The following is a 24,438-nucleotide window of genomic DNA, read 5'->3' on the forward strand; positions in this document are numbered from 1 at the left end:
GACTCGAGCTTTGTTAAGAGTTTCAGAAAGTCAAATTAATGTTTACTTTCAACTATTGAAGACTGATCAATTTAGCTGCTTTAACTAGACCTAAAACTGAGTATTTTCAAAGGAAGCTATTTCCCTTTATGCAACCCAATTGTAAGATGAAATATTTTTATCATTTTCTAGATCTGCAACATTATGAATGCTGTAGCAGATGAGATGTTTAAATTTCAGGTACTGTAAAAGCTGTCATAGCTGTTAACGACTTTGCCTTTTTTTTGTAATGTAGATTAAATGTTATATGTACAAATTCCTGTAACTTGTTGCAGTACTGAGTTCACTTTAGGCAAGCACTGATGCATTTAGCAAATACATTTTATATATTCAACATCTCTTTGCTTGCTGTTGCTTCAAGGAAGGTCCTGTAGATGACTCGGGATGGACTATCAAAAATGTATTATCTATGCCAATAGTAAACAAAAGAGAAGAAATTGTTGGTGTTGCCACATTTTACAACAGAAAAGATGGGAAGCCATTTGATGAACAGGATGAGACTCTCATGGAGGTACAAGTGCTTACCATCTCTGAAAGTAGCTTAGGTATTAAATGGGAACTTTGCCTAAGACCCAATAATACTCTGCTGAAAGCGTGTACAGCAGGACATGTGGTCTCCAGTGTTTTGCAGCCACAAATATTTTCTTTGGTTGTGTAGGTGTAACCTAGTAGCTCTAGGTTTAAGAAATTAATTCTTAGAGAGATCGAGGCAATTTGTGATTTAGTGGTGACAGGCCCAGCTCCTGAAGAGAAGTGTACAAATAATTGTACAGAAGAATCCCATGCACTGCTACAGACTGGGGACCGACGGGCTAGGCAGCAGTTCTGCAGGAAAGGACCTGGGTTTTACAGTGGACAAGAAGCTGGATGTGAGTCAGCAGTGTGCCCTGGTTGCCAAGAAGGCTAATAGCATATTGGGCTGCATTAGTAGGAGCATTGCCAGCAGATCGAGGGAAGTGATTATTCCCCTCTATTTGGCATTGGTGAGGACACTTTGGAGTATTGTGTCCAGTTTTGGGCCCCCCACTACAGGAAGGATGTGGACAAATTGGAGAGAGTCCAGCAGAGGACAACAAAAATGATGAGGGGGCTGGAGCACAAGACTTATGAGGAGAGGCTGAGGGAACTAGGCTTGTTTAGTCTGCAGAAGAGAAGAGTGTGTGTGTGTGTGGGGGGGGATTTGATAGCAGCCTTTAACTACCTGAAAGGGGGTTCCAGGGAGGATGGAGCTAGGCTGTTCTCAGTGGTGGTAGAAGACAGAACTAGGAGCAATGGTCTCAAGTTGCAGTGGGGGAGGTCTAGGTTGGATATTAGGAAACATTTTTCACTAGGAGGATGGTGAAGCACTGGAATGGGTTACCTAGGGAGGTGGGGGAATCTCCATCCTTAGAGGTTTATAAGGTGCGGCTTGACAAAGCCCTGGCTGGGATGGTTTGGTTGGGGTTGGTCCTGCTTTGAGGAGGAGGTTGGACTACATGATCTCCTGAGGTCCCTTCCAACCCTCATCTTCTAGGATTCTAGGATCTGACAAGCATTTTCAAGATCTAGCTCCTGTACAATCAAACAGAACTAGTGAGATCCCTGCATTAGCACCATCTAGGCCATCCTGATCATTTACACGACCTGCAGAAGAGGCCCTGAAACAGAGAACACTGACACCGACACTATTGTAGGAACATATGCTTCACACCCAAGTCTGGCTCAGGCGCTCTTACAATGGCTGAAACGAAAGAGAAGCCTGACAAAGACTTGCATCACACTTGATATTTAAAGCTAAAATGTGGTACTTGTGTCGAAGGGGGCTCGGGGGCACCTCTAACGTGACTTCATAAAATAGGCCAAATTCACAGCTAGCATGAGCAGCCATAACGCCCCTGAGGTCAGTAACTGCATCGACCTACAGAAGTTATAACTTCACTGTTCCTGGGGGGGGTGGATCATGCTGCTAGCTTTATTCTTTGATGTATAGCCAACTCCTGGCTGTTTAATGACAGGGAGATTTATTCTTGAAAGACTTAAGTGTTAGGTTGACTAAGGAGTAGACAGAACCAATTCATTTCACATGAGCCATTGAACAGCTGCAGGCAAAAGTCTTTGGGTCACTTGGGGTACGTCTACCCAGTAATAAAACGAGGGCAGCTGGCCTGTGTTGGGTGACGTGGGTTTGCCCTGCAGAGCTATAAAACTGCAGTGTAGACGTTGGGGCTCGGGCTGGAGCCCGGGCTCTGGGACGCTCCCTGCTCAGCCAACATGACAAGTAAGAAATCAACTACCTGACTATAGAACCACAGAAGACAAGGGTTAGATGGCACCTCAGGAGGTATCTAGTCCAACCCCCTGCTCAGAGTAGAACCAATCCCAACTAAATCATCCCAGCCAGACAGAGACTCTAACCACACCCACCGCTGCCTTGGGACAGCTGTGCTTGTTGAATCTAAGTGCACAACCAGTTACATTGCAATCAGGTGCAAATGCAGCTCTTCCTGCTGTGTAACGTGTCACAAGGTTTGACTCTTGGAGGGCATTAAAGAACCTTTTCAATTCTTTTTTTATTAAGGCGATGTTACAATAAAATCTGAATATACTAAATAGCACGTTACTTATTTCTTATTCAGGATCAGGTTAGTATTCAAAGACCCTGGCTAAAGATTTTCAGTGTTTGACGCTAATGGTGTTTATCCTGGACTTAGGGTGGCCGGAGAGGGGTTAAAGAATAGTTTGTGTTTATAATATGCTCAGTATTCCCCTCTTCTCCAGTAAAGTCTAGACATGACTGTTAAACAACCTGTTCGGTCTTCAAGTCTGTGTCCCAGCACCTCTGCTGAATGATTAATCTTGGAGCGTTAAGGAGACAACATGAATGTTGCTATTAAAGTTTTAAGCTTGATCCTGTAACCCTTACTCACAAGTAATCATTACTCACATGACTACACACAAAGGCGACCAGGGTACTATTCACTCATGCAAGCAGTTTTAGTCCGAGTTTGCAAGAATAGACCCTTTGTTACTACTTCAACAAGTGGAAAGATACTCATTTGTCAGAGAGCAACTTGAAATGCCAATGCATTTAACTGCAGTATTTCAACTCTCAGTTTCCAATCCTGGACTAAAACCACCTGACACACTAGCTATTTCAAGGTTTTGGGCCACATACTCTAAGCCAGAGTGACGTGTTTTGCAAGTTTGTTTAGAGTAAGCTATAAGCTCTTGGAGGTTGGATATTTTGTTCACATCCATCTATAAAACTTTTGGCAATACACACGTAAGATTGTTAGACTGAGTATGTTTTCCCTAGAAATAAACCAGCAGCAATCAATGAGATATTTTTATGTGCTTAGGGAAGGAGGGTTCAGATATTTCACTGTTTTTTTTGTTTTTCCCCCCCAAGTCCTTGACCCAGTTCCTGGGCTGGTCTGTCCTCAACACTGATACTTATGATAAGATAAATAAGCTGGAGAATCGCAAGGACATCGCTCAGGACATGGTGCTGTACCACGTGAAGTGTGATAAGGATGCAATTCAGGAAATCCTGGTACTGCTTTTCAGTTTATAATCAGAGTCTGACTCTCGCAGACTTAAATAGTAACTGCATCTGGAAGCACTTGCATTTATGTAGCATGTTTTGTTCCAAGGTGTTTTATTTTACTACATGCATTTCTAAGGCACCCATCACCACAGAGTGAGATTCCATTACACAATGGCCCATCAGCTTCCTAGCAAAGGGGCCATATTCCCTCCTGCCCGACCCTTGTCAGAGCAGTGGTACCTTCAATAGGGACAGATCCACATAGCTACTTCATGGGAGCTTCCAGAGCTCCACTTACCTAAGGTCTGCCCACAGAGATAGGTCTTGATATGTGCCTTGAGGGTGGTAACGCTTCAGCTGAGCCAGAGCTGACCAGAAAGAATTGCATTGCTGAAGAACTTCTGCAATTACTTTTAAACAAGCTTCATACATACAAGTACACTTCCCCCTTGAGGTGCAGTCACCTCTGGGGTGGGAGGGCAGCTGCCAGATGGACAATCGGCATGCAGCACTATGGTCGGGCAGGGTGGCGAGACGTTAGCCAAGGAAAAGCAAATGGTCAGTGCTTAGTATTAAAAACTTATTTCAGTGCCAGGCTAACTGCTCGCCCTGCAAACTCATGCTGGGCTCCAAGAGTGAGGGTGGGTTCTTTCCTGCTTGGGGATTATCAGGTGTGAGCAGCTCTGTGGGACAACTCAAGTCCTCACGATTCTCTGTGCAGCTCCGTGAGCCATAGCTGAAATCCACAGATTTCACCAAGAGCACAGTCTGATGGCAGGAGTGGTGGACAGGCATCGCGGAGGGTTTAGTTTAGCCTTCAGGACCCTCTTCTCTTAGTGATGATGCTGGAGACAGAGCACCCAGCTTGAGTGTCAGTCCCCAGAGTGAGCTTGGAGGACAAACCGGTTTTCCACTTGACAATGGAGCACGTTATATATTGAGATCAGAGAGATGCGCTGCATAAGGGAACCTGCCCCTGGCATGGTAGGGTCACTTTCTAAGTTAGAACTGCCCCGGCAGATCAGAAATGCAAGCAAGGTCCGGAAGAGAAGGCACGTTTGGAAGCTAGATTAGTACTCTGGGCTCACAGGATGCTCCCTCAAACGTCTGCAGCGTCAGAGCTGATTGTGGAGTCGCTACTAAAATTAACATGTACGTGATCTCTGTAGCCAACGCGAGAGAGGCTGGGGAAAGAGCCAGTGGAATGCGAAGAAGAGGAATTGACAAAACTACTGGTAAGTGCCCCTGCACTGTGGACCTGACCGTACAGGCAAATCAGAATGTGCTTGGCAGAAGTGGGAGGGAGCTATTCAAGTTCTTAGACTGACACCCCTCAGCGTAGTATCTGAGCACCACAGACTCCCTCCCGGCCATGCAGGCCTGTGGCGTAATCTAGGATAGTATCAGTAGGTGACAGGCCTTCCAGAGCTGCTGGGGACAGGATGCACAAGGCATTTCCTAGCCAGCACAGCTGAGCCCCTGCAGCACACACCGTTCTGAGAACCAGCTCAGCTGCCTGGATCCTCCACTCACGTCGCTACGCAGAGCCCATGCAGACCGAGGGCCACCCTGGCCTCTTTCACCAGTCCAAGTCCACTGGAGCCAGTTTTGACTCCGCGACTGGCATATGAAACCCACGTGGAGAGGCAGATCTTTTCTGCTAGATCCCAACAGAGTGACCCAAACGGACTGTCGTTTGAAGCAGCACTTCCCACCCCAGCCTTTTTACAGGTGTTGTCACCTGAAAAGCACGTTTCAGCTCACTCCAAGAGCATCCATTTAAGAAGGAATGTCTGCAGCGGCCATAACCTGGCAGTGAGTTTGTAAAGACCCGTTGGTGACTTTCTTTGGGACGGTGCACACGGTGCAGAAACAAGCCAGTCTGTTTCTTTTTCAGCGAGAGGAACTGCCAGATCCCGTTCAGTCTGAGATCTACGAGTTCCACTTCTCCGATTTCAAGTGCACCGAACTTGAGCTTGTGAAGTGTGGCATTCAGATGTACTACGAACTTGGGGTGGTAAAAAAATTCCAGATCCCATCCGAGGTAGGTGTCAGGTTTTGGGGAGAGGTTGTCTGGGGAAATCCAGGCCTATCAGGTCCCTCTAGACCCGGGGTGGCCATCCTACGGCCAAATCAGAGCATTTCCTAAGGCCCGCGGCCTGCTTCAGCACAATATACCAACAGCTGATTCATTAGCATGTTGTCATTGTGTTGACATCATTTTAGTTTACACAAGTGTGTAAATAGACAACACTCTCCATAGGTTGTTTCCATCTAAATACATACTCAACAAGCTGAACTTAAAACATAAATCAGTACAGGGGACTTTAAACCATATTAAAATAGGTTGAATCTGTTTGGCCCACACAAGGTTGTGCTGAGGTTTATGTGGCCCTCCTGTGTGATAAGGTTGGGCACCCCTGCTCCATGGGAGAGAACCCTGCTGGTCGATTTCCAGTGAGGGTTCTGCTACACAGCCCCTGGGGCAGGTATTGTAAAGATGGAATCACCCTGCTTTTCCCTCTCACTGTGCTAAGTTTAAGGAAGGGGCTGAAAGGCACTGCCTCACAAGAGTACTTTGCAGGCACTACAGAGTACATCTCTAGAATTACCTGGCTTTGCCAAGGGGAGGTCAATGCCAGAAGCTGCAGTGCTAACAAAATGGTATGGTAGCATGGCCAGGGACGTGTATTGCCATCTAGTAGAAACCGGCTGCAACCTGTACTGCAAATTCAAGCAAATGCAAAGGAAAGGCCAGAGATTCTCCTCTGCCCTGCAGCACCTTGGGCAGTCATTTACACCTGTGCAAATGGCAACCACTAATTGACATGAATGATTTGGTACAATTTTACCCAGGGCAAGTGACCACAGAATGTGCCAGGCCAGGGGGAATCAGCCCCTGAGCACCACATAGCGCTAAGTGAGACAATGGGTGTTCTCACCGTTAACGTTCTGGCTGATAGCTTAATGCCAGAGATTTTAGATTCAGCACTTCCTGAAAAACAGAACAGGGCAGTGACTGCCTGGCAGGCACCAAGGTTTACACGGTCTCTGAACTCAAGTCTGAGAGCACTTCCCCATCTCACCCCCACCCATTGACTTCAATGAGGATGCTTACTATCACACAGGCGGTGCTCATCACCCCACAGAAATCCGTGCTTAACGAGGCTCAGACAAACTTGCAAGGTTGCTTTGGTAACAAGAACATCCAGTTACAAAGCAAAGCTTTACTAATAGCATCCCTGAAGTGTAGAAGAGATGTAAATCTTTGTCCTGGGTATTAGCTAACCTCTGACTGAGGGGAGTGGGAAGAAACTCTCCTTGTGAGCCCTTTGGTCTTGGAATACCCACTTCAGGTTTCTTGGACTTTCACCAGATCAAATACTTCCAGTCACTGTCACAAACGGGAAACCAGACAGGAAGGACCACTCATCTGATCTTGGTTATTTACATTACAACTTGCTACTAAAAAGGAGGTTTCTTGCTTGGGCAAAAACCAGCAGCTATACTGGCCAAGTTTTCAGAGGTAATTTGCTCTGAGCTACTACAAGAATCATTGAGTGCCTTTTTATTACCCACATGCACAATTCACCTCCCATGCCTTTGAGATGGGGCCTGGAAAATAGAAAAAGACTAGTTCTGAACAGAAGTTATGCCAGTCCTTAACATATTACTTTGCACTACAAGACACAGATGAGCTCTCTAAAGCATCTACTGCATTGTTTGACCATCTTAACTCTTGACATTACTGTTCAATCACACCTCACAAGGAAAGAGAGTTAATAACAATTATACATGGTTCTTTCACTTTATAAACGAGATGCTATGGCTATAAAATATGGGGTCTAGAGAGAGAAAATAAATAAATAAAATAGTTTATTTCTCAGTGCATTAGATCACAATCACTAGGTTAGACAGTTGCTTTTGTCAGTCTTAATTCCCCCCTTGCTATGGAACCAGACGCATCTTTCGAAATAAGCAGCTGGGTTGTTCATCACAACACTGAAATGGTAGGATAAATGAGAACAGAAATGGAGCTAAGGGGTGGAATCAAGAAACAATAATCATCATCATTAAACACTAGACTACACATAGAAACCAACGCCAAAGTACTGAAGTAATAGAGCACCCAAACCTTTTCTATTATACAATTAGATTCTCTCAAATAGCAAAGCACCGCCAAACCTAATCTGATGTCTTCCTCAGAGACTTATTTCCCCTCGTTCTTTCCATACATCGTTCAAGCAGCTTTCTCCCTAGCCCTAATTAATAAAGCAGAGCACTTACATTGTAAAGGGCCCCAGACTCCTCCCCTTCCAACATGCTTTGCTAGAAGATTGAGAGGGAACCTCCCCCTCCTTAACGTTTCACAAGAAAGGCTACCGTTTGTTTTTAGCTTCGAAGTAACTGATACATTTCCCCACCACCTTTCCCCGTAATTCTTATGTGAAGCTATATTATCCTAGTTTTGTACTACTCTGGAAACCCTGGATTCCTTTTTTTTTCCTCCAGGGGTCTCAAGGAAAATAAGCACAGTTTGTTGAAGTGTCTTTTTAAATAATAATAATAATAAAAAAACCTTGAGGCTCTTCCCTAATTCTCAATGACAACTTATTCTGTTACAGGCTACAAGAGAATAAAAGTAACTCAGTAATATTGATTTATAGCCGATTACTTTGTCTTCAAGAGCTATTTTCACCAATTCTGCGTTCTCATACACTCCCAAACACCATAAACCAGTCTGCTTCCATTAGGATGACCAGATAGCAAATGTGAAATATCGAGACGGGGATTAGGGGTAACAGGTGCCTATATAAAACAAAGCCCTGATTATCTGGACTGTCCCTATAAAATCGGGACATTTGATCACGTAGCTTGCATTGCAAATCTGTTAACATTCTGCTCACTGTTCTCCAACTTGTACAGGTGCTGGTAAGATTCATGTATTCGGTCAGCAAGGGTTACAGGAAGATTACTTACCACAACTGGCGGCATGGCTTCAACGTGGCGCAGACCATGTTCACGCTTTTAATGGTATATCTTACGTATGACAACTGCGTTTTCCCTCTTAACGCCAAAGCATAGTTTTATTTACAGGGACTCTTACGTAGTGAGTGGCAATCTCAGGCGTTTTCTTACAAGTACCTGCCAAGTCCTTTTTGGAAAAAAAGTCTGGTTAATAATACAAAAGTTCAACCAGAGTAATTCACACAAGGGAAGTGAGTCAGTCCCACTCCAGTGACTGGTCCATGTAAATGGATGACCCTGGTATTCCTTCTAGCTGATGAACTCCGTCCTTTAGCTCTAACAGCCGAGATTTCAGCTAGGACTGCAGACCCCCAGGTCAGCCCCAAGAACAGCTGTGTAGAGCAGAACCCTTCCCTTCAAGGAGTTCACATCATTTTACGACCAAGAACAGCCCAACTGGAGCTGCCCTAAGTGGAGGAGAAAACAAGCTGCCTTCCACTTCTCCTCCTCCTCCACACAGGGGACTGCCACAACTCCAGTCGCTGTGTTACCTGAGCATAGAGACCACTCCCAGTGGGTGGCTCCTAGAGGAATAGCCACCCCAAAGAGACTAGGGAGGAAGAGAGACCAAGGCCCCAAGCCCTCTGTGCACCGCACCCACCCCGCCCAGGCATGGTGCGTGCTGCTCCTATGATGTAGCAGAGCCAGCTCTCTTTCGGGAGTACCGGGAAGCTGCAAGAGGAATTCTGCAAAATGCCTCCCTGAACTCCCCCTGGGGCAACTGGGCTCCATGCCCGGCTCAAAACAGACCTGTGCCCAACCAGTCTCAGATCCCCTTTGGGGGCTAGTTGTCCCTGACTCCATGTGTGAGGATATGTTAATTAAGGTCAGGAAGGCATTCTGATGCTACGGTGATCAGTAACCCAGGACAGCCTGCACATAAGGGTATCTCATATGTGTAACAGAGATACACACATTCCCTGATCTTGAAATGTTTTCCCCCCTTCTTTTCTGCTAATTCTAGAGTGTGTCTTGTCTGTAGTGTCTCAAATTCCACGCTTAGTTCTGAATTGTGTTTAGTGTAATAGATTCCTACTCACCTAGCACAGTGTTTCTCAACCTTTTTGATACCAGGGACCAGCTTCCTCTACTGTGTCAGAGAGATCTCAGGGATCCGTGCTAGTCCATGGACTGGTCGTTGAGAAACACTGATCTAGCAGACGCACTCTGATTTCTGTTCTATTGGAAATACTAACAAAAGCATGGGATTCTCTCCCCCTAGACTGGCAAATTGAAGCGTTACTACACAGACCTTGAAGCCCTTGCTATGGTAACTGCAGCTTTGTGTCATGATATTGATCACAGGGGAACCAACAACCTCTATCAGATGAAGTAGGCACCCTTCTTTTGCTTTAAATGATTCCGTTCGTTGTGTGCGTATAGAGGTAGAGGGGCACCTAACTGAATTCATACCAAACCCTGTTCCCATTGTCTAAAGCTAGGAACAATGCCCCGCTCTTCTGCAAGCCACTCCTGCAATTAGTTTTCCTTTTAGGTCTCTGTAGCACCTTAGACTGGCGCTGCCAGTCTGCTGCGGGGCAGGCTACTGTAGCAAATGGGGGTTTGGCCGAAGTAGCAGTTAATTTTGTAAGATGGGACATTATGCCAGAGAGATACCGGGGTGGAGGGGGGGGATGAGGCAAATGGTATGCATGAGCACCAAAGCGTGAGCTCCATAGGAGAAGCCAAGCGTGACCTGGTCACACTTACCCCTGCTGGCACAGGGTGGGTTTCTTAGCCGTGGGTAGGATTTGCAATAGGATTTCACAGATGTTCTATAAAAACCTAGGGAAGTGGGCAAGGGTTACTGCTTTCCCTGTTATTTTAAATCCATAAGGTATGTTAAGTCCCTACAGCAGAATAAGCCTGGTTGCATATTACAATGAAGGGTTAATAAATGCTTCAAAGATATAAGCATGCTAGACATGAGTTGGTGTTAGCTGGTTATAAGTACTGCAGTCAAAGGTGTTAAAAGCCATCATAAGAATCTTTTGATCTGTTGAATTCAGCTGATAAGTTGTTTATTTAAAATGTTGTCTATTAACCCTTTATCCACTAAGTTAAACCCAGCTATAAAGTGTGATAAACCTACATATTAAATAAGACACTTTGTAAAACTCCCTTGGGTTGTACTAACTGTTGAATTTTTAATTTACACAATTAGATCTCAACACGCTTTAGCAAAACTTCATGGTTCATCAATTTTAGAGAGACACCACTTGGAATTTGGAAAGTTCTTGCTTTCAGAAGAGGTTTGTAATGCACATCATTAATGGAGGAGTTTGGTGATTTGCTTTGATTTGCTTTAGGTCCTGTCCACTAGAATAGTTAAAAAAAAACTCTGCAGTTTCACTTTGTAGGGGTTTGTTCCAGCATTTTGCTTTGGTTCAGATCTCTCAGGACTTGCATTCATTCCACCGGTTCACTTGAGACATGAACCAACTCCAAAGTTAAAGGTTTGGTTTGGTTAAAATGGCAGAGTTTCTCTTGGCTCAGTGGTGAAATCATACAGAACTAAAAAGTTCACCTGCTTTCCCTGCAAAACTCTGGTGCAAGAACTGTTTTGCGTGTTCGTACAGTGCCTGCCTCAATGGGGCTTGAGATGCACCTACAAAAAGCTAAACAAATCAGCCCAAGATTGCTCTCGAGATCTCTGAGCCTCTTCCCTGAATGTAGTCCATGTCAGTGATGAAACTGAAACCGGATGACTTGTGGTTCACGCAGCTCTAATCCTGTAAAGTAGAATCTACAACACCCCTGTTTTATCTGACATTTCCAAGTATCAGAAGCCTCTAAATACTTCCCTCTGTAATGCATACTTTCAATCCTCTAGCTAGTGACAGTCAAAGGCACATCTCTGGTCTGCCTATTCGTCTGTAATTGTGTATGCTCATTCTACTATCATCATTTGAGCGAAAAGTATTTTTATATATAGAATGAGCATACTCAGTTACAGATGAATAGTCAATGGATCTCTCCCTGGCTCTGTCACAGATGCCCTGTTAAATCTTTGGCAAGTCACTTAACTTCTGCACTTCTGTTGCCCCTTCATCTGTAGAACTGAAACAACACTGGCCTACCTGACTAGACAGTTGTGAGGCAAACTACACATATTTTTGTAAAGTGCTGGGAGAACCTCAGATGGAGAGAACTGGGACCAAAGCTTACAAGTTTCTAAAGTAAGAGGACTCAGAACCCACAACACCCATTGACTAAAGCCAATGGGAGTCCAATTATATGCTGAATAACTATTTCAAGGTATTGGGCTCCATCCAATGCCCAGTTAAGTCAATGGGAGTCTTTCCGCAGACTTCAGCGGGTCTTGGATTGAGCCTTGGAGTGTAGCTGAGGATATTACACAACAACTCAATGCCCAGATTCTGAGAGAAGCAATCCATGTGGTGTCCAGAAGTGTGTACTAAAGTTCACAAAAATCTGAATAAAACTTTGTTTTCCTTTAGTCCCTGAATATTTATCAGAATCTCAACAGGAGACAGTTTGAACATGTGAATCATTTGATGGAAATTGCTATCATAGCAACTGACTTGGCACTTTACTTCAAGTAAGTGAGTCGTGTATTTCAGCAAGAATATTGAAAATAGCTGGTACTTCATATCGGTCTAAAATACCACAACTGATTCTCCAGGCTCTCTGTGGGCAGAACTCCTAGTAACAGAGGCTGTGTCTTCAGGAGACCATCTGCATGCTGTCAAATATTACTTAATTTTAAATTATTTTAAAACACAGATTTTGATTAAATACATATTGTTTACTAAGTGATTTGTTAGTTTCAAATTGCTACCATGGTGATTTTGTTTTTCCTTATTTCTTTAGTTAGTTTCCTTATTAATACGATGACACTTTAGATTTGATACTAAGACATTTTACACTAAAAGTACTGATCAATCCCAGAGAACAGTCCTGGATCTTGTTAACATCCATTTGAGAATAGCATAGCCTCGAACAGCACATTGATAAGCAAATGGCCTCATACAACAAACTGATAAGCAAAAAGTGCTGGATTTTCAACTAACCTTCCACTATAATTAATTTCTGCATGTCATGACTGGGCTAGCCTCGTCCATCAGGGTTTGCGGTTTGAAATCAGAGACATGGACTCCTAAGTCATGCAAGTGTTCTGAAAAATACTATCCTTAATTGCCTAAATATGGGTGTATCTGTAGGCTCCTGTTTTGAAAATGTAGAAGAATGTTGACAATAACTGCAGAGTACTGAAAGTGCAACGTCACAATGTGCACTAAAGCAATTATGTTTAAAAGTGAAGATTTTATACCACAGAGAAAATACTGTTGTAATGATGGTTTTGTTTCTGATATTTACATGGCAAGGACTGGTAAACTTGTTAAAACCTCCTAAATAAACAGTTCAAATAAATAAATAGATAAAACTTCAGCTGCTGCTGCAAACACACCTGTAAATGATGAACTTTAGGCACATAAATAGTCTCAGTGAAATTATGTAACTGCTGGAGCAGCTGTGGGATGAGATCACTACTCTGGCTTTTGTCTATGGCAGTTCTGGCAGGATGGCATCTGTACAATAAACAGTGTTTATTATTTAGTTCAGTATACAATTCTAATCTAAAGTTGCAATAGCACAACTTTTCAAATTGTATTTACACAGCCTCAACCTGACCAAAACCAGTTTTTAAAACATTTAAGTACTTCTAAATTATTTAAAATGTTCTGCCTATTTACAAGATTCAAATAACGATATATCGTTGTGGTGGGTACTTGGCTGGCTTCAAGCCCAGGCAGCAATTGTTGGAATGAGAGATTGTTCATGTGCAATGTTTCCATGGGAAATCAAAATGAGATCTGTTAACTCCACATTGAATGCATTTAGTTCCCTATATCTTTGTTTTATTTTGTTTTGTTTTGTTTTAAGAAAGAGGACGATGTTTCAGAAGATTGTTGATGAGTCTGAGACATATGACAGTCAAAATGCATGGACTGAATATTTGTCTCTGGAGACCACAAGAAAAGAGATTGTCATGTGAGTAAATAAAAACCTCTCGATAGGCAGATGATAAAAAGACAATATGCCACCATTTAAGTGTCTGTTAAGAACAAATTGGATAGCTTAGCCTAGCATGCGGTGTTTTCCTATGAGGGACATTAAGCTAACATTTTAGTTATTAATGAATCTCGGAGCCAAAGTACAGTGGCTTTGTATTCTGGGTTATTCTTGAAGGGTAGTCATATAAACAGATATTAAAACAAAAGCCAAATATCTTTTTAACATCCTCTGTAGCAAAGAATTACATGGAAATATAGCAGAATATTTTTAAGCGTGTGAATAGGGTGAAGTTACATCTAGGTAAGTGTCAAGAAAACTTTACATTCAAATTCTAATTGCAAGTATCCACATTTCTAATTTAAATTGCTTGTTGTGCTGTGATGTATTTATGGCAACTTTCCAGATTAACAGAACCCTCTGGGTTTTAAGGAGCAGACATCAAGTGACAGAAACCGAAGTGAATGCAAACCCCAGACAGAACCAGAACGCCTGCTCATGAAGAGCTCCAGGAAGTCTCCTTTGGCGTAGACGGGGAGGGAGGCCAAAGTCTCCCTATCGATGAGATCAAGGATAAGAAAGCGTTTGAAAACAGAGAGCTGTCCAGTCTGAATCTGAAGCCTGGTCTGCACCTAAAACTTAGGTCAACATAGCGACACCACTCAGAAATATGAAAACTCCACACCTCAGAGACGTAATGAAGCTGACCTAAGCCCTGTGGTAGACGCCACTTCTTCCATCAACCTAGCTACCACCTCTGAAGGCGGTGGAATTCCTACAGCGATGGAAAAACCCCTTCCATTACTGCAGTAAGCGTCTACATCACAGCAGCTGTGCCACTGTAGCACTTGCAGTGTAGGCATATCCAGAGTAACCTACTCTTGCAAAGTCGCCAGAAAGCTTCTCTGAATGCTTCACAGTGAAGACAGCTCAGATTCATCAGGCTGCTTGCTACCTGGAACAACCCCACTCATCGGCATTGCATGCATGCTGTGGAGAAGGAAACTTCCCTCTGCACCATCAAAGCCGCAGCATAAGACTCAGAACACTCTCTGTTCTGTAACAGGTCATGTTCAGAACATGCTTTCAGCAGACAGCTCTCTGGCTTCCTCTTTCCTTCACGCTTCATTTGTACAGATCATTTAGATGCCAAGACTTTCTCTGAGGCTGGTGCCGAGGGAGCCGTCAGAATCTGGAGTTAAGACTTAGGAGCTACCATCTCAATAGCTGGAAACAAACCACAATTGAGTGGGTTGTTGTCTGAATAGCATTTTGGGTCCGATTGAGACGGCTCTCTGTGTATCAACTCGTCTGACTGGCCACAGCAATGTCGAACAAATCTAAGCCTTTATTAAATAAGGCTTAAATAAATAAATAACCAATACATTTACTGGTTGCAACAAAAAAAAAAAAGAAAAGAAAAAGGAAACACGAAGTCATCCTAAATCAGTGTTGCCAGCCTTCATATTTTTAGCACAAGTCTTGCAATGTTGGTGTTTTTCTTGAAGCCCCAGTCCCAGGTTTTTAAAGGTGTAAGTTTTTATTTTGATTTCTAGTGTGAACGTCTAATGGATTTAGCCACTTTGGGGCAAAGATCCAATTGACAGTCTAAGGGACTCAGGAACCAAAATACCTAAATCCCTTTTGAAAAGGGGATATTTAGATGCCTAAATCAGTTACGTGTTGCAATATTGAGCACAGCAACACCGAAACACCTTTTAAAATCTGGGCCCCATTCTTAAGGCAGGTGACTGTATTCTCTGGGAGCAGGCACGTAACTGAACCATGACTGACTACAACTAATGCCGCGGGGCATATCGCTTTGGAGCGGTGAGCCATAGAAACAATCAGAGCTGTATTCTGATACGATCCCTATGCACCTCCTAGAGTGCAGGCTAAGGTAGCCATTGGGGGCTCATTTGGCGGTAAGACAGCAGGACTAGATGAGAAAGTTATTACCACAATTATTTGCACAACATTATTTTCTATTTTCTTATTATTGTGGTAGAACCTTAATATGCACCAACCACTGGGATACTTGTAATTTGGTAATCTGCAATGGATATGTGAACGGGTCAAATCTAGTGTACTCAGTAACTGGTTAAAAAAGCAGGAAGCTAAGGGTGGGAATAAATGCTCAGTTTTCACAATGGAGGGAAGTAAATAGCATTGGTCCCCTATGGATCTGTACTGGGACCAGGGCTGTTCAACATATTCATAAATGATCTGGAAAAAAAGGGGTAAACAGTGAGGTGGCAAAGATAGTTAAATTCAAAGATGACTGTGAGGAGTTAGAAAGGGATCTCACAACACTGGGTGACTGGACAAAAAATTGGCAGATGAATTTAGTGTTGATAAATGCAAAGTAACATACATTGGAAAACATAATCCCAACTATACATACAAAACCTCACAGCGCTCTCTGCTATTAAATCTTTGCTAAGAAATTGCATGAGATTTGTGGGAATTAATATAGCAATAACACCTGAAAAGCAAACCAATCTGATCAAAGGAAGGTACAGTAATCACAAACCTGTGCTGGTGACAGGCAAGACACCCAGATGCACTAGTTTTAACTCAAGATACCACTGCATACTGTCCATCCTGGGTTTACAAAATGTCTTACTCTGGTTCTCCTTCAGCTTTAATGCTTGAGTGGGGAGAGGGAGGGAGAAGTGGCGGAGTGTAGCACTGCTGAATTACAGTATAGACCCTGGATCAAGTGGGAGCGTGAATAAGGGCTTTAGAGTAGAAACTAACTCCTCCTCTGGTTCTGTTCTCCAGGGCCATGATGATGACTGCTTGTGACTTATCTGCGATCGCCAAACCCTGGGAAGTGCAGAGTAAGGTCAGACGCCCAATGCACAGTGTACTCCAATGTTTTGAAACACAGTCTGTTGTCTGACACCTGCATTACGGCGCTTCTCCTTATTCATCCTGGCCAAGTTGCCAGTAATGCTGGGAGAAAGGATATTTTTAGATTGACAAGCCAAGAACTTTAAGCTTCAAGTTCTTTTATTAACAATGACGTAAGAGATGAGGCATTAGGATTTGCCAGCACCACCACTTCTCTCCCAGTGTTTCCTTAGAGGGTTTTTATGGAGTTTAAGTTTAAGACACTTATATACAGCTGGACAATTATCTGGGCTTAATATTGGACTGTCACCGTAACAGTCGCTGTGCTGACACAGGTAAATACGTGTAAAAGCAAATATATCTAGAGACTGCACCCAGTGCCATCGATCACTAGAACCTGGTTAATACCACACAGAGGGGCAGTAGGGAAAACTGCGTTGCCTACTCTGACTTTATTGCAAGGCTCATAATATTTGCTGTTTCCCTTAAAACCCCAGCTCCTGGGATCATGTGGCTGAGAATCTCAAGAAACTTTCACTTTAAAAAGCGTCAAGTCCGCATAGTTGCAGAAAGTTTAAAAAAAATAAACCCCAACTGCACAAAACCTTACAACAAACCCCAACATTCGTATTCTACAACTTTCTGGGTGTGTGTGTGTGGGGGGGGGATTCATGAGTCCTGCTGCGGGGCATGGGGTGAGCTGGACATCGAGCTGAAGGAGCAATGGGTTGATGGGTCTGCTGCCAGTCACGGAGTTGGATTCTCCACTTCGTAACACTGTGGTAATTCCTCTGATGTCAATGGTGTGACCCTGCTGTGAATTCGGTCACTGAGGGCTTGTCTGCAGTGCAAACCACTGAGCGGCAAGCCAAGGTTGCATCCACAGTGCTACCACATGCCCCGCGATAGCGTGCTGTGTAGACACGGCTACAGCGCCATTGCAGTGTCCACATGCGACGTTACTGTGTGGCAGCAACTCGTCATGTGGACACACGGAGTAGAGAATCGAATGCCGGATGCTAGGAGGATCACTTGGCCGTAGTCTGTGATTCGACCAACAAGCCTGCAGAGTAACGGAGCAGGGACTGGACCTCGCTAGTTGATGGAGACACGAACTGTTTCAGATTGAAATGCCAACACTGACAGCAGCTCTTTTTCCAGTGTAGGTAGCTCTTCTAGTAGCAGCTGAATTCTGGGAACAGGGAGACTTGGAAATAAGTGTACTTCAGCAACAGCCTATTGTAAGTAGCAAGCGAGCCGCGGACAGCTCGGTTTTGTTCTTTCCCTTCTAACAAACCTTTTCAATGACAGCAATACACAAACAGGGCTGGATGCTTCGGCAAGACGGGAGGCCCTGAGCCAGAAAACAAGCCCTGTAGTAGACATGACAGCTGAGATCTGTGACATGCAGGGCACCCATAATTTAGGATAAGCTCCAAATACAATTCATGGGTTCCAAAAACTAGCTTTGCTAATGAACGTGCTTTCTTAAAAAATAAAATGTTTCTGTTTAGTTAACTGAAGAACCTTTAGGATCCCTTTAGCATTTATCAAGAATACAAAGACCCTTGTATCTGCCATTATGGTGAGGGGCATAATAGAAAACTCAGGGTCTAGGGACAGAAGTGGAGAAGAGAGACTGAAACTTGCTAATGATGACAGTCCCTACCCCACAATCGCATTGTTTGTGTGGGAGAAGGGAGAGGTTTGAAAAGAAAAGCTTTTGAGGAGGATACGCAGAAATCGTAGGCTGATTTGTGACACTGCTCAAGATGGAATGGTTCTAAAGGGGAACCAGATGTGGCCTTTGAGTGTTCTCTAAAGGAATCATCTTCTCTTCCAGCCTATGATGGACAGGAAAAAGGCTGCTGAGCTTCCGAAGCTTCAAGTCGGTTTCATTGACTTTGTGTGCACATTCGTCTACAAGGTACGTGAGCTGCGCCGTGAAGAATGAACTGACTCTTCCTCATGCAGTAACAATGACGTTTCTGCAAACTACTTAGTCTAGTAAAAAGTGTATAAGCAAACTTCTCTCTGAAGGAGCCTTGACCAACTTCTAGAACATTCACCAACTAGACCCAGGCTCATCTTTCCCCTGACCTCAAACATTGCATGCAATAAACTGGGAAACTGAGGCAAGTCTATGCTGTAACAGGAACCCTCCCACCCTTACAGTACCACCACGCAATGGATGTAACTGTACATACACCACTAGTTATCTGTTTATTTAATACAGCTTATGTTCTGATACATGGGATCACATCCTCTGCCCTGCAAAGCAGTTTTACACCACTCCGCAGTGCAAAGCAGGCCTTGACCCCAGCTCAAAGGGCAGCCGGTGCTGTAGGGCTGCCATAATCTGTGATCCGTGGGCAGCTGAGGTAACGCAGAGCAGCCTCACGGCACTGGACAACCCGGGACTGGTCAATTGTATAAAGCCATCTTTGCATCTCTGGTCACAGGCTGCACTGGGCCCAGGAGATTAAAGCCAAGATGTCGTTAGAGTCAACCCAGCTTTCGTAAAAGGGAAGTTACGCCTCACCCGCCTGTCAGAATTCTCTGAGGGTGTTGACGAGCATGTGGTGATCCAGTGGATCTAGTGTACAAGGACTTTCAGAAAGCCTTTGGCAAGGTCCCTCATGAGATAAGAGAGAAGGTCCTGTCACAGATCCATAAAGAGACAGGAGACAAAGGTTAGGAATAAATGGCAAGACCTGCAGCTGGCACCCTGCTCAGGAATTAACCCTTTCCCTGCCTGAGCTGGTAGCGGGGCATGCGCCCTGTGGCACAGATCTTTTGGGTGGGCGGCACTTGGCTAAGTCACTGTTGTATTGTTTCACGGGTGCCCATGATGCAGGAGTTTTCACGTTTCCACGAGGAAATTCAGCCGATGTACGAGAGATTGCTGAACAACAGAAAGGAATGGAAGGCTCTTGCTGATGAGTATGATGCAAAAATGAAAGCACTGGAAGAAGAGAAGAAAAAAGAGGAGGAGAAAATGGCGGCAAAGCAAGGTCAGAAATACTTCAATATTTATACCTCAGGACCTACTCCTCTGGATCTCTCCCCTACCCAGCAAGATTTACCCCCGTGTAAATCAACTTCTGCAGACTCCCAATGCTTCCCACATTTGTAAATTTGGTCCAGTAGTGAAAGCAAAGGGCTGGCTGTAGGGGGAATCCTCAGTCGGAGTTGGGTCCATGACTCAAAGTGTCTGGGGCCCGACTCAGACTGTCAAGGGCCAATGTCATAACAGTGAATGGCTTCAGAACATACAATTGACACCTGCCTCCAGAAAGGCTATGTGCCTAAACACACAATGGGGGAAACGGTGCTGAATGCTGCTGATCCTCGTCTACCCAGGCAGCTCAGCTACACCTGTTATCAGCAGTGCCTCAGCTCTGTGGGGTAACTGGTCTGTGAGGGATGAAAGACACATGCTTGAGAATACAGAGGCTGCGTCTAACATGCTGCCTAACCGGACAAGGCAAAGACCATGCACTCACTAGGAATAAGATGAAGTACTGCAGTTACTCCCCAGTGTACCTTTCTAGCCAAAGACTAGTTATTATGGCTTCCAAGGAAGGCTGTGGAGTCCCCATCCTGGGAAGCTTTCAAAAGCGAGTTGGACAAACACCTGCCAGGGATGGTCTAGGTTTACTGGGTCCTAACACAGCACAGGAGGCTGGATTTAATGACTTCTTCAGGTCCCTTCCAGCCCTACATTTCTATGAGTCTATGCATGCAGATTATTTTGTTTTAATCTGTTTTTTCCCTAGCCCAGGTCAATTCCCATTGAAGTCAATGGCAACTGGACAGAGTCCTTTATTCTTAATAATTTTTTGTGGTTGATAAAACCATGCAAGTCTGAGATTGTCTCCACCTCAGACAATGCACTGACCTCTTGAGAAAGGCAGTCAGGGAAATCCTTATCCTGAAGCATTTTGGGTACACATCATTTTGTGTAGTAAACTGCTCTGAGCACATCATAAAATCTAGGAATTATACCAGACTCATCACCGAGAGCCCTTAGAAAGGTTAAAAAGTACAATGACTCAGTTAAAGACGAGAGGATTTCAAATTACAGAGGGTTTGTAGCAGCTGCGAATGTATCTCTAATTACTTGTTTCCTCTCATACAGCAGCTGTGACAACTTGCAATGGAGGAACAACTACCACATCTCGAACCTGCTGTATTATTTAAACCTATTTCTGCTGGCGTATGAACTACCAACCCTGGGAAAGATCTTGTAAAAGAAAAAAGTGACGGTGTACAAATATAAATTCTGGATTTAGTCCTTTTATTACCTAAAGTGGGCTTGTCACCTAGCCATGGGGGGGCCAAGTTTTGTTTACCTGACCTACATAAGCGCTCTTTGTAAAGACAGTGAGCCAAATTCTGCCCTCTCTCACTCCATACAATGCCACTGAAGTCCCTGAGCCCAAAATTTGGCCCTGTGAATCTACTTCCATGACTAATGGCTGTAGCAGTTGTGCTGAGGTTTGAACTCCCCTGTCCTAAAATCCCCTGCATATGTTTAGAGGGCCAGATGCTGAACAGACATTGTGCCCAATTCAACTGTGATTTTACCCAGTGTGAAACCAGAAGTTGCATAGTGGGTAAACTGAGGCAGAACTAACTGCTTAAATGTATCTTACAGGACCATGTGGACAAGCCAGCAATATGTAAAAGGAAAGCCTAAAGCCTGACAGTCAGATCCATTCATCTCATAGTGAGAAAGATCACCTTTATCCAAATACTTGTGCTGAGATTCTGATCTCAGTGATGCTGGTCCAGTTGTGGGGTTATTCCCCAGAAGTCAGACTGATGCCCCGCAAGCTGAGTTCAGAACATGGGCTTTTGTCTAGAACAGTGTTGATGAATTAAAGCAGAAGAAACAATGTGAACAATAGATCTGTTAAATCACCTTTCATTCTCAGGTATCAGTAAACTTTCTTTCTAAGAAACTGGGCCAAATTCAGATCTGGTCTAAATAACTGCAACTCGACCGGCGCCATGAGGAAGAGAAGAATTCTGTAGCAGGGTTTGAATAGCGTGCAGTGAATGCTAGACCACACTTTGCATGATGATGATAAAACAAAATATTGAAAAGCTGCTCATTCCCTGAGCATGATCAGTTTTGTGCACTGAATGAGGCAGGGATCCTGGGGAAACGGCCTGTGGGCGTATAATTGAAGTGTACGTCACTAGCGAGGCACAAGGGTGCCAAAGCAACATTACATACAAACTACGTTAAAATACTCTTAATGTAACTTGCAGGACCAAAAGATCCGCCAATTTTGATCAAAATGATAGAAAACAAGAACATGATGAAGCTTGGGGTATGTGCTACAACCAGACCTCTTTCTGGTGCTGGCCTACCCCCATTGCTGCTTGCAGGGTCCGTTCCAGGATATTAGACACACAAGGTGGGCGAGAGACTATCTAGAAGTTGGTTAATACCAGATATTACCTTAGCCACTTTGTTCCTTTGGGATATCCCTGCATTCCCCAACGCCTCTGAAGTGCTGACAGATTTTGTTTCTCTAATTCAGTTAAAATGTGGCTTCAGATTGGTCTGTGATACCACAGTTACAAGAACACAGCCCCGGGCCAAGGAAATGATGGGGGGGAAGGATGTAGGGAGATCATCTCTTTCTCTCCTCTCCTCTTATTCAAGGTCACCCCCTCCCCCCCCCCCTCACACACACCTTTGTTCATACAAGTCACTGTTTTCTGAGAGGTTTACTAGAGTTAAGTCATGTTCGGTTTGCTTTTGTAAAAAAAATAAACATAGCACCTTGATACCCGTCACCTCCTGTGCTTCCACACTTGTGTGACTCACTTACTTCTAGAGTTACTCCTAACTGAAGTGAAAGGAGCAGTGGATCCATAATATCTGATTCTCACTGAACATCTGTTATGCCTGCTTTATACCAGTGGAGGAGGAGACTGGCTGCAGTCAGACCCTTAAGTACTTGCTGGGAGCAGACGACCGTTCAGAAGAAACACGGCTATCGCTATCAATACTTGGACACACTCACTTGCCTTGACAGTTTTCTTGGCTATGATCAAGCGAACCAATTACCATAATCACTTCAAAGTGGGAGGCCTCACAATGAATGAGTATCAGATTCAAATGCTACAGCTTCAAAAACTAGTTACTGGGCTCAGAGCCTTTTGAGTGACAGTTTTGGTAGCCTCTGAAGGAGAAAAGTAATTTGATCTGGGGATTTTTCCAATAAGTAAGAGCCCATGAACTTACTAAGTTTCAAAATTGTAGATAAGTGGGTTCCTGGAAGCTTTGTAATGGAGAAGCCCCTTACAAGCAGCGCTATTACACTTCATTTACTACCTTCTTTCTGAATACAAAATAGTTTAGCCTCAACTTTTTTGAAACATAATGGCACTACTGATTTTGGCATGCATTTGGTGGAAGCTATTAAAGGAACAGCAATTACACTGACAACTTCAACAAACTAATTTGATTGTAAGCTTGTTGGGGCAGAGGCTGTCTTTCGTTTTTACAGTGCCTCACAGAATGGGATCTTGGCTAGAACTGGCCAGAAAACAGAATTTCTCCCATGAAAAGTTTCAAATTTTAAAAAAAATTCATCCTGAATTGGGATGAGTCAACTATTCAAAATTCTTCACAGGAGAAAATTCTCAAGCCCATTTTGGGAGAACACTATTTCAGGGGCTTCCCAGGCTCTGATGCTCCAGGGGCGTTGGACAGCCCCATAAACTGCCTGGATGGTAGGCCACCAGGGATCCAGGCAGCAGAATGTTTTGATTCTATCAAATCAGCATTTTCTGATGGGAAAGCTGTTCCGATAGAACATTTTCAACAAGCTTTAGCCCTGCTCCAGGCCTGGGGCTGTTGGCTGGTTCTGCAATACAAACCCAGCAGATTCATTTTCAACTGTGACATACAAAACACATACTTGTGATCACAAGGGGCAAGAGGCAGATACATCAGGGAAGTGTGTGAACAATGTTCCATGCACAAAATGTAATGTATATCTAATTTAAACCTGCAAAGGGAAGGCCAGATAGTCAAAACTGAAATTCTGTCAAACTCACCCTCTTATTTACTGCAATACAAGCACAGAGCACATGCTGTGTAAAATTACTAAGAAGAAATAAACCGACTTCAGTTAATTAGAAATACTCCTTAGGAATAATTTAAGATGTCTGCTCCAAAACCCCCTGAAGTCCAATTCAAATCTTTCTATTGTCTTTAATATGCTTTGAGTTAAGTCTTGAGTGCATGATAAAACTACACTTCGAAGGGAAAGCAGCGAGTGACTCAGCTGGACAGGTGCTGCTGCAATTCTAGACCATCAAGAAGTGCTGCGTTTCCTTTGCCTGGAACTTTGTGGTGACATTTAAAAAACACAGTATCAAACACCTCTAAGTGTCATCTAAACCACTGTGTATTATATGAAGAACTGAGGCGATTAGGGCTTTGAACAATCATTAATCAATATTTTCTTGGATAAAAATGCCAAACATGCGTACTATTTGGTTAAGCAAAAATTACTAAGCAGCATTTCATAGGTACACAATAGCAATTTTTACTTCAAAGGTAGCTGTCTTAAAAACTTGCATTAGGACACATCCTGAAAAGCAATGAGTAAATAAACTGTAGTTATGAATAGGTCAACTTCACATGTAATACTCCTCCTAGAATAAAGCTTACCTTTGAACAGTTTCAGACTCATTTTGGTGTCTTGGGAATAATTAAAGAGTTTTTTTTTAATTGAATGTGAGAGTTTGAAAAGACTTTGTAGCTAACATTGTTTCTAATATGTAGAAATGGTAACAGCTTTATTGACCTGTGATGTAGTGTAGTACTTACTTATGTTAAGTATTGGAAATACTAAAATGTTAAAGGAAATCCTTCAGTCTCTCTCCACTTCCTTGGATTGCTCAAATAATTTTACAATAGC

General features: G+C 43.7%; 1 protein-coding gene across 1 annotated transcript in view; it reads left to right on the plus strand.

Moving 5' to 3' along the window:
• Nucleotides 1–20,759, plus strand: part of PDE6B (phosphodiesterase 6B) — a 32,572-nt gene extending 11,813 nt beyond the window's left edge. Inside the window, exons 8-22 of the mRNA XM_067553475.1 lie at nt 172–219; nt 401–550; nt 3,428–3,571; nt 4,735–4,800; nt 5,463–5,609; nt 8,492–8,599; nt 9,816–9,925; nt 10,758–10,845; nt 12,055–12,155; nt 13,502–13,609; nt 16,415–16,478; nt 17,653–17,727; nt 18,330–18,413; nt 19,344–19,500; nt 20,631–20,759. Of these exons, the coding sequence (XP_067409576.1) occupies nt 172–219; nt 401–550; nt 3,428–3,571; nt 4,735–4,800; nt 5,463–5,609; nt 8,492–8,599; nt 9,816–9,925; nt 10,758–10,845; nt 12,055–12,155; nt 13,502–13,609; nt 16,415–16,478; nt 17,653–17,727; nt 18,330–18,413; nt 19,344–19,500; nt 20,631–20,689 (1,509 nt within the window). The 3' untranslated portion in view covers nt 20,690–20,759. The remainder of the gene's footprint in view (nt 1–171; nt 220–400; nt 551–3,427; nt 3,572–4,734; nt 4,801–5,462; nt 5,610–8,491; nt 8,600–9,815; nt 9,926–10,757; nt 10,846–12,054; nt 12,156–13,501; nt 13,610–16,414; nt 16,479–17,652; nt 17,728–18,329; nt 18,414–19,343; nt 19,501–20,630) is intronic.
• Nucleotides 20,760–24,438: the final 3,679 nt, after the last annotated feature.

The sequence above is a fragment of the Emydura macquarii genome, unplaced genomic scaffold (assembly GCF_026122565.2).
Source record: "Emydura macquarii macquarii isolate MOO-44397 ecotype Brisbane River unplaced genomic scaffold, CSIRO-AGI_Emac_v2 contig_1451, whole genome shotgun sequence".
Taxonomy (NCBI): Eukaryota; Metazoa; Chordata; order Testudines; family Chelidae; genus Emydura; species Emydura macquarii.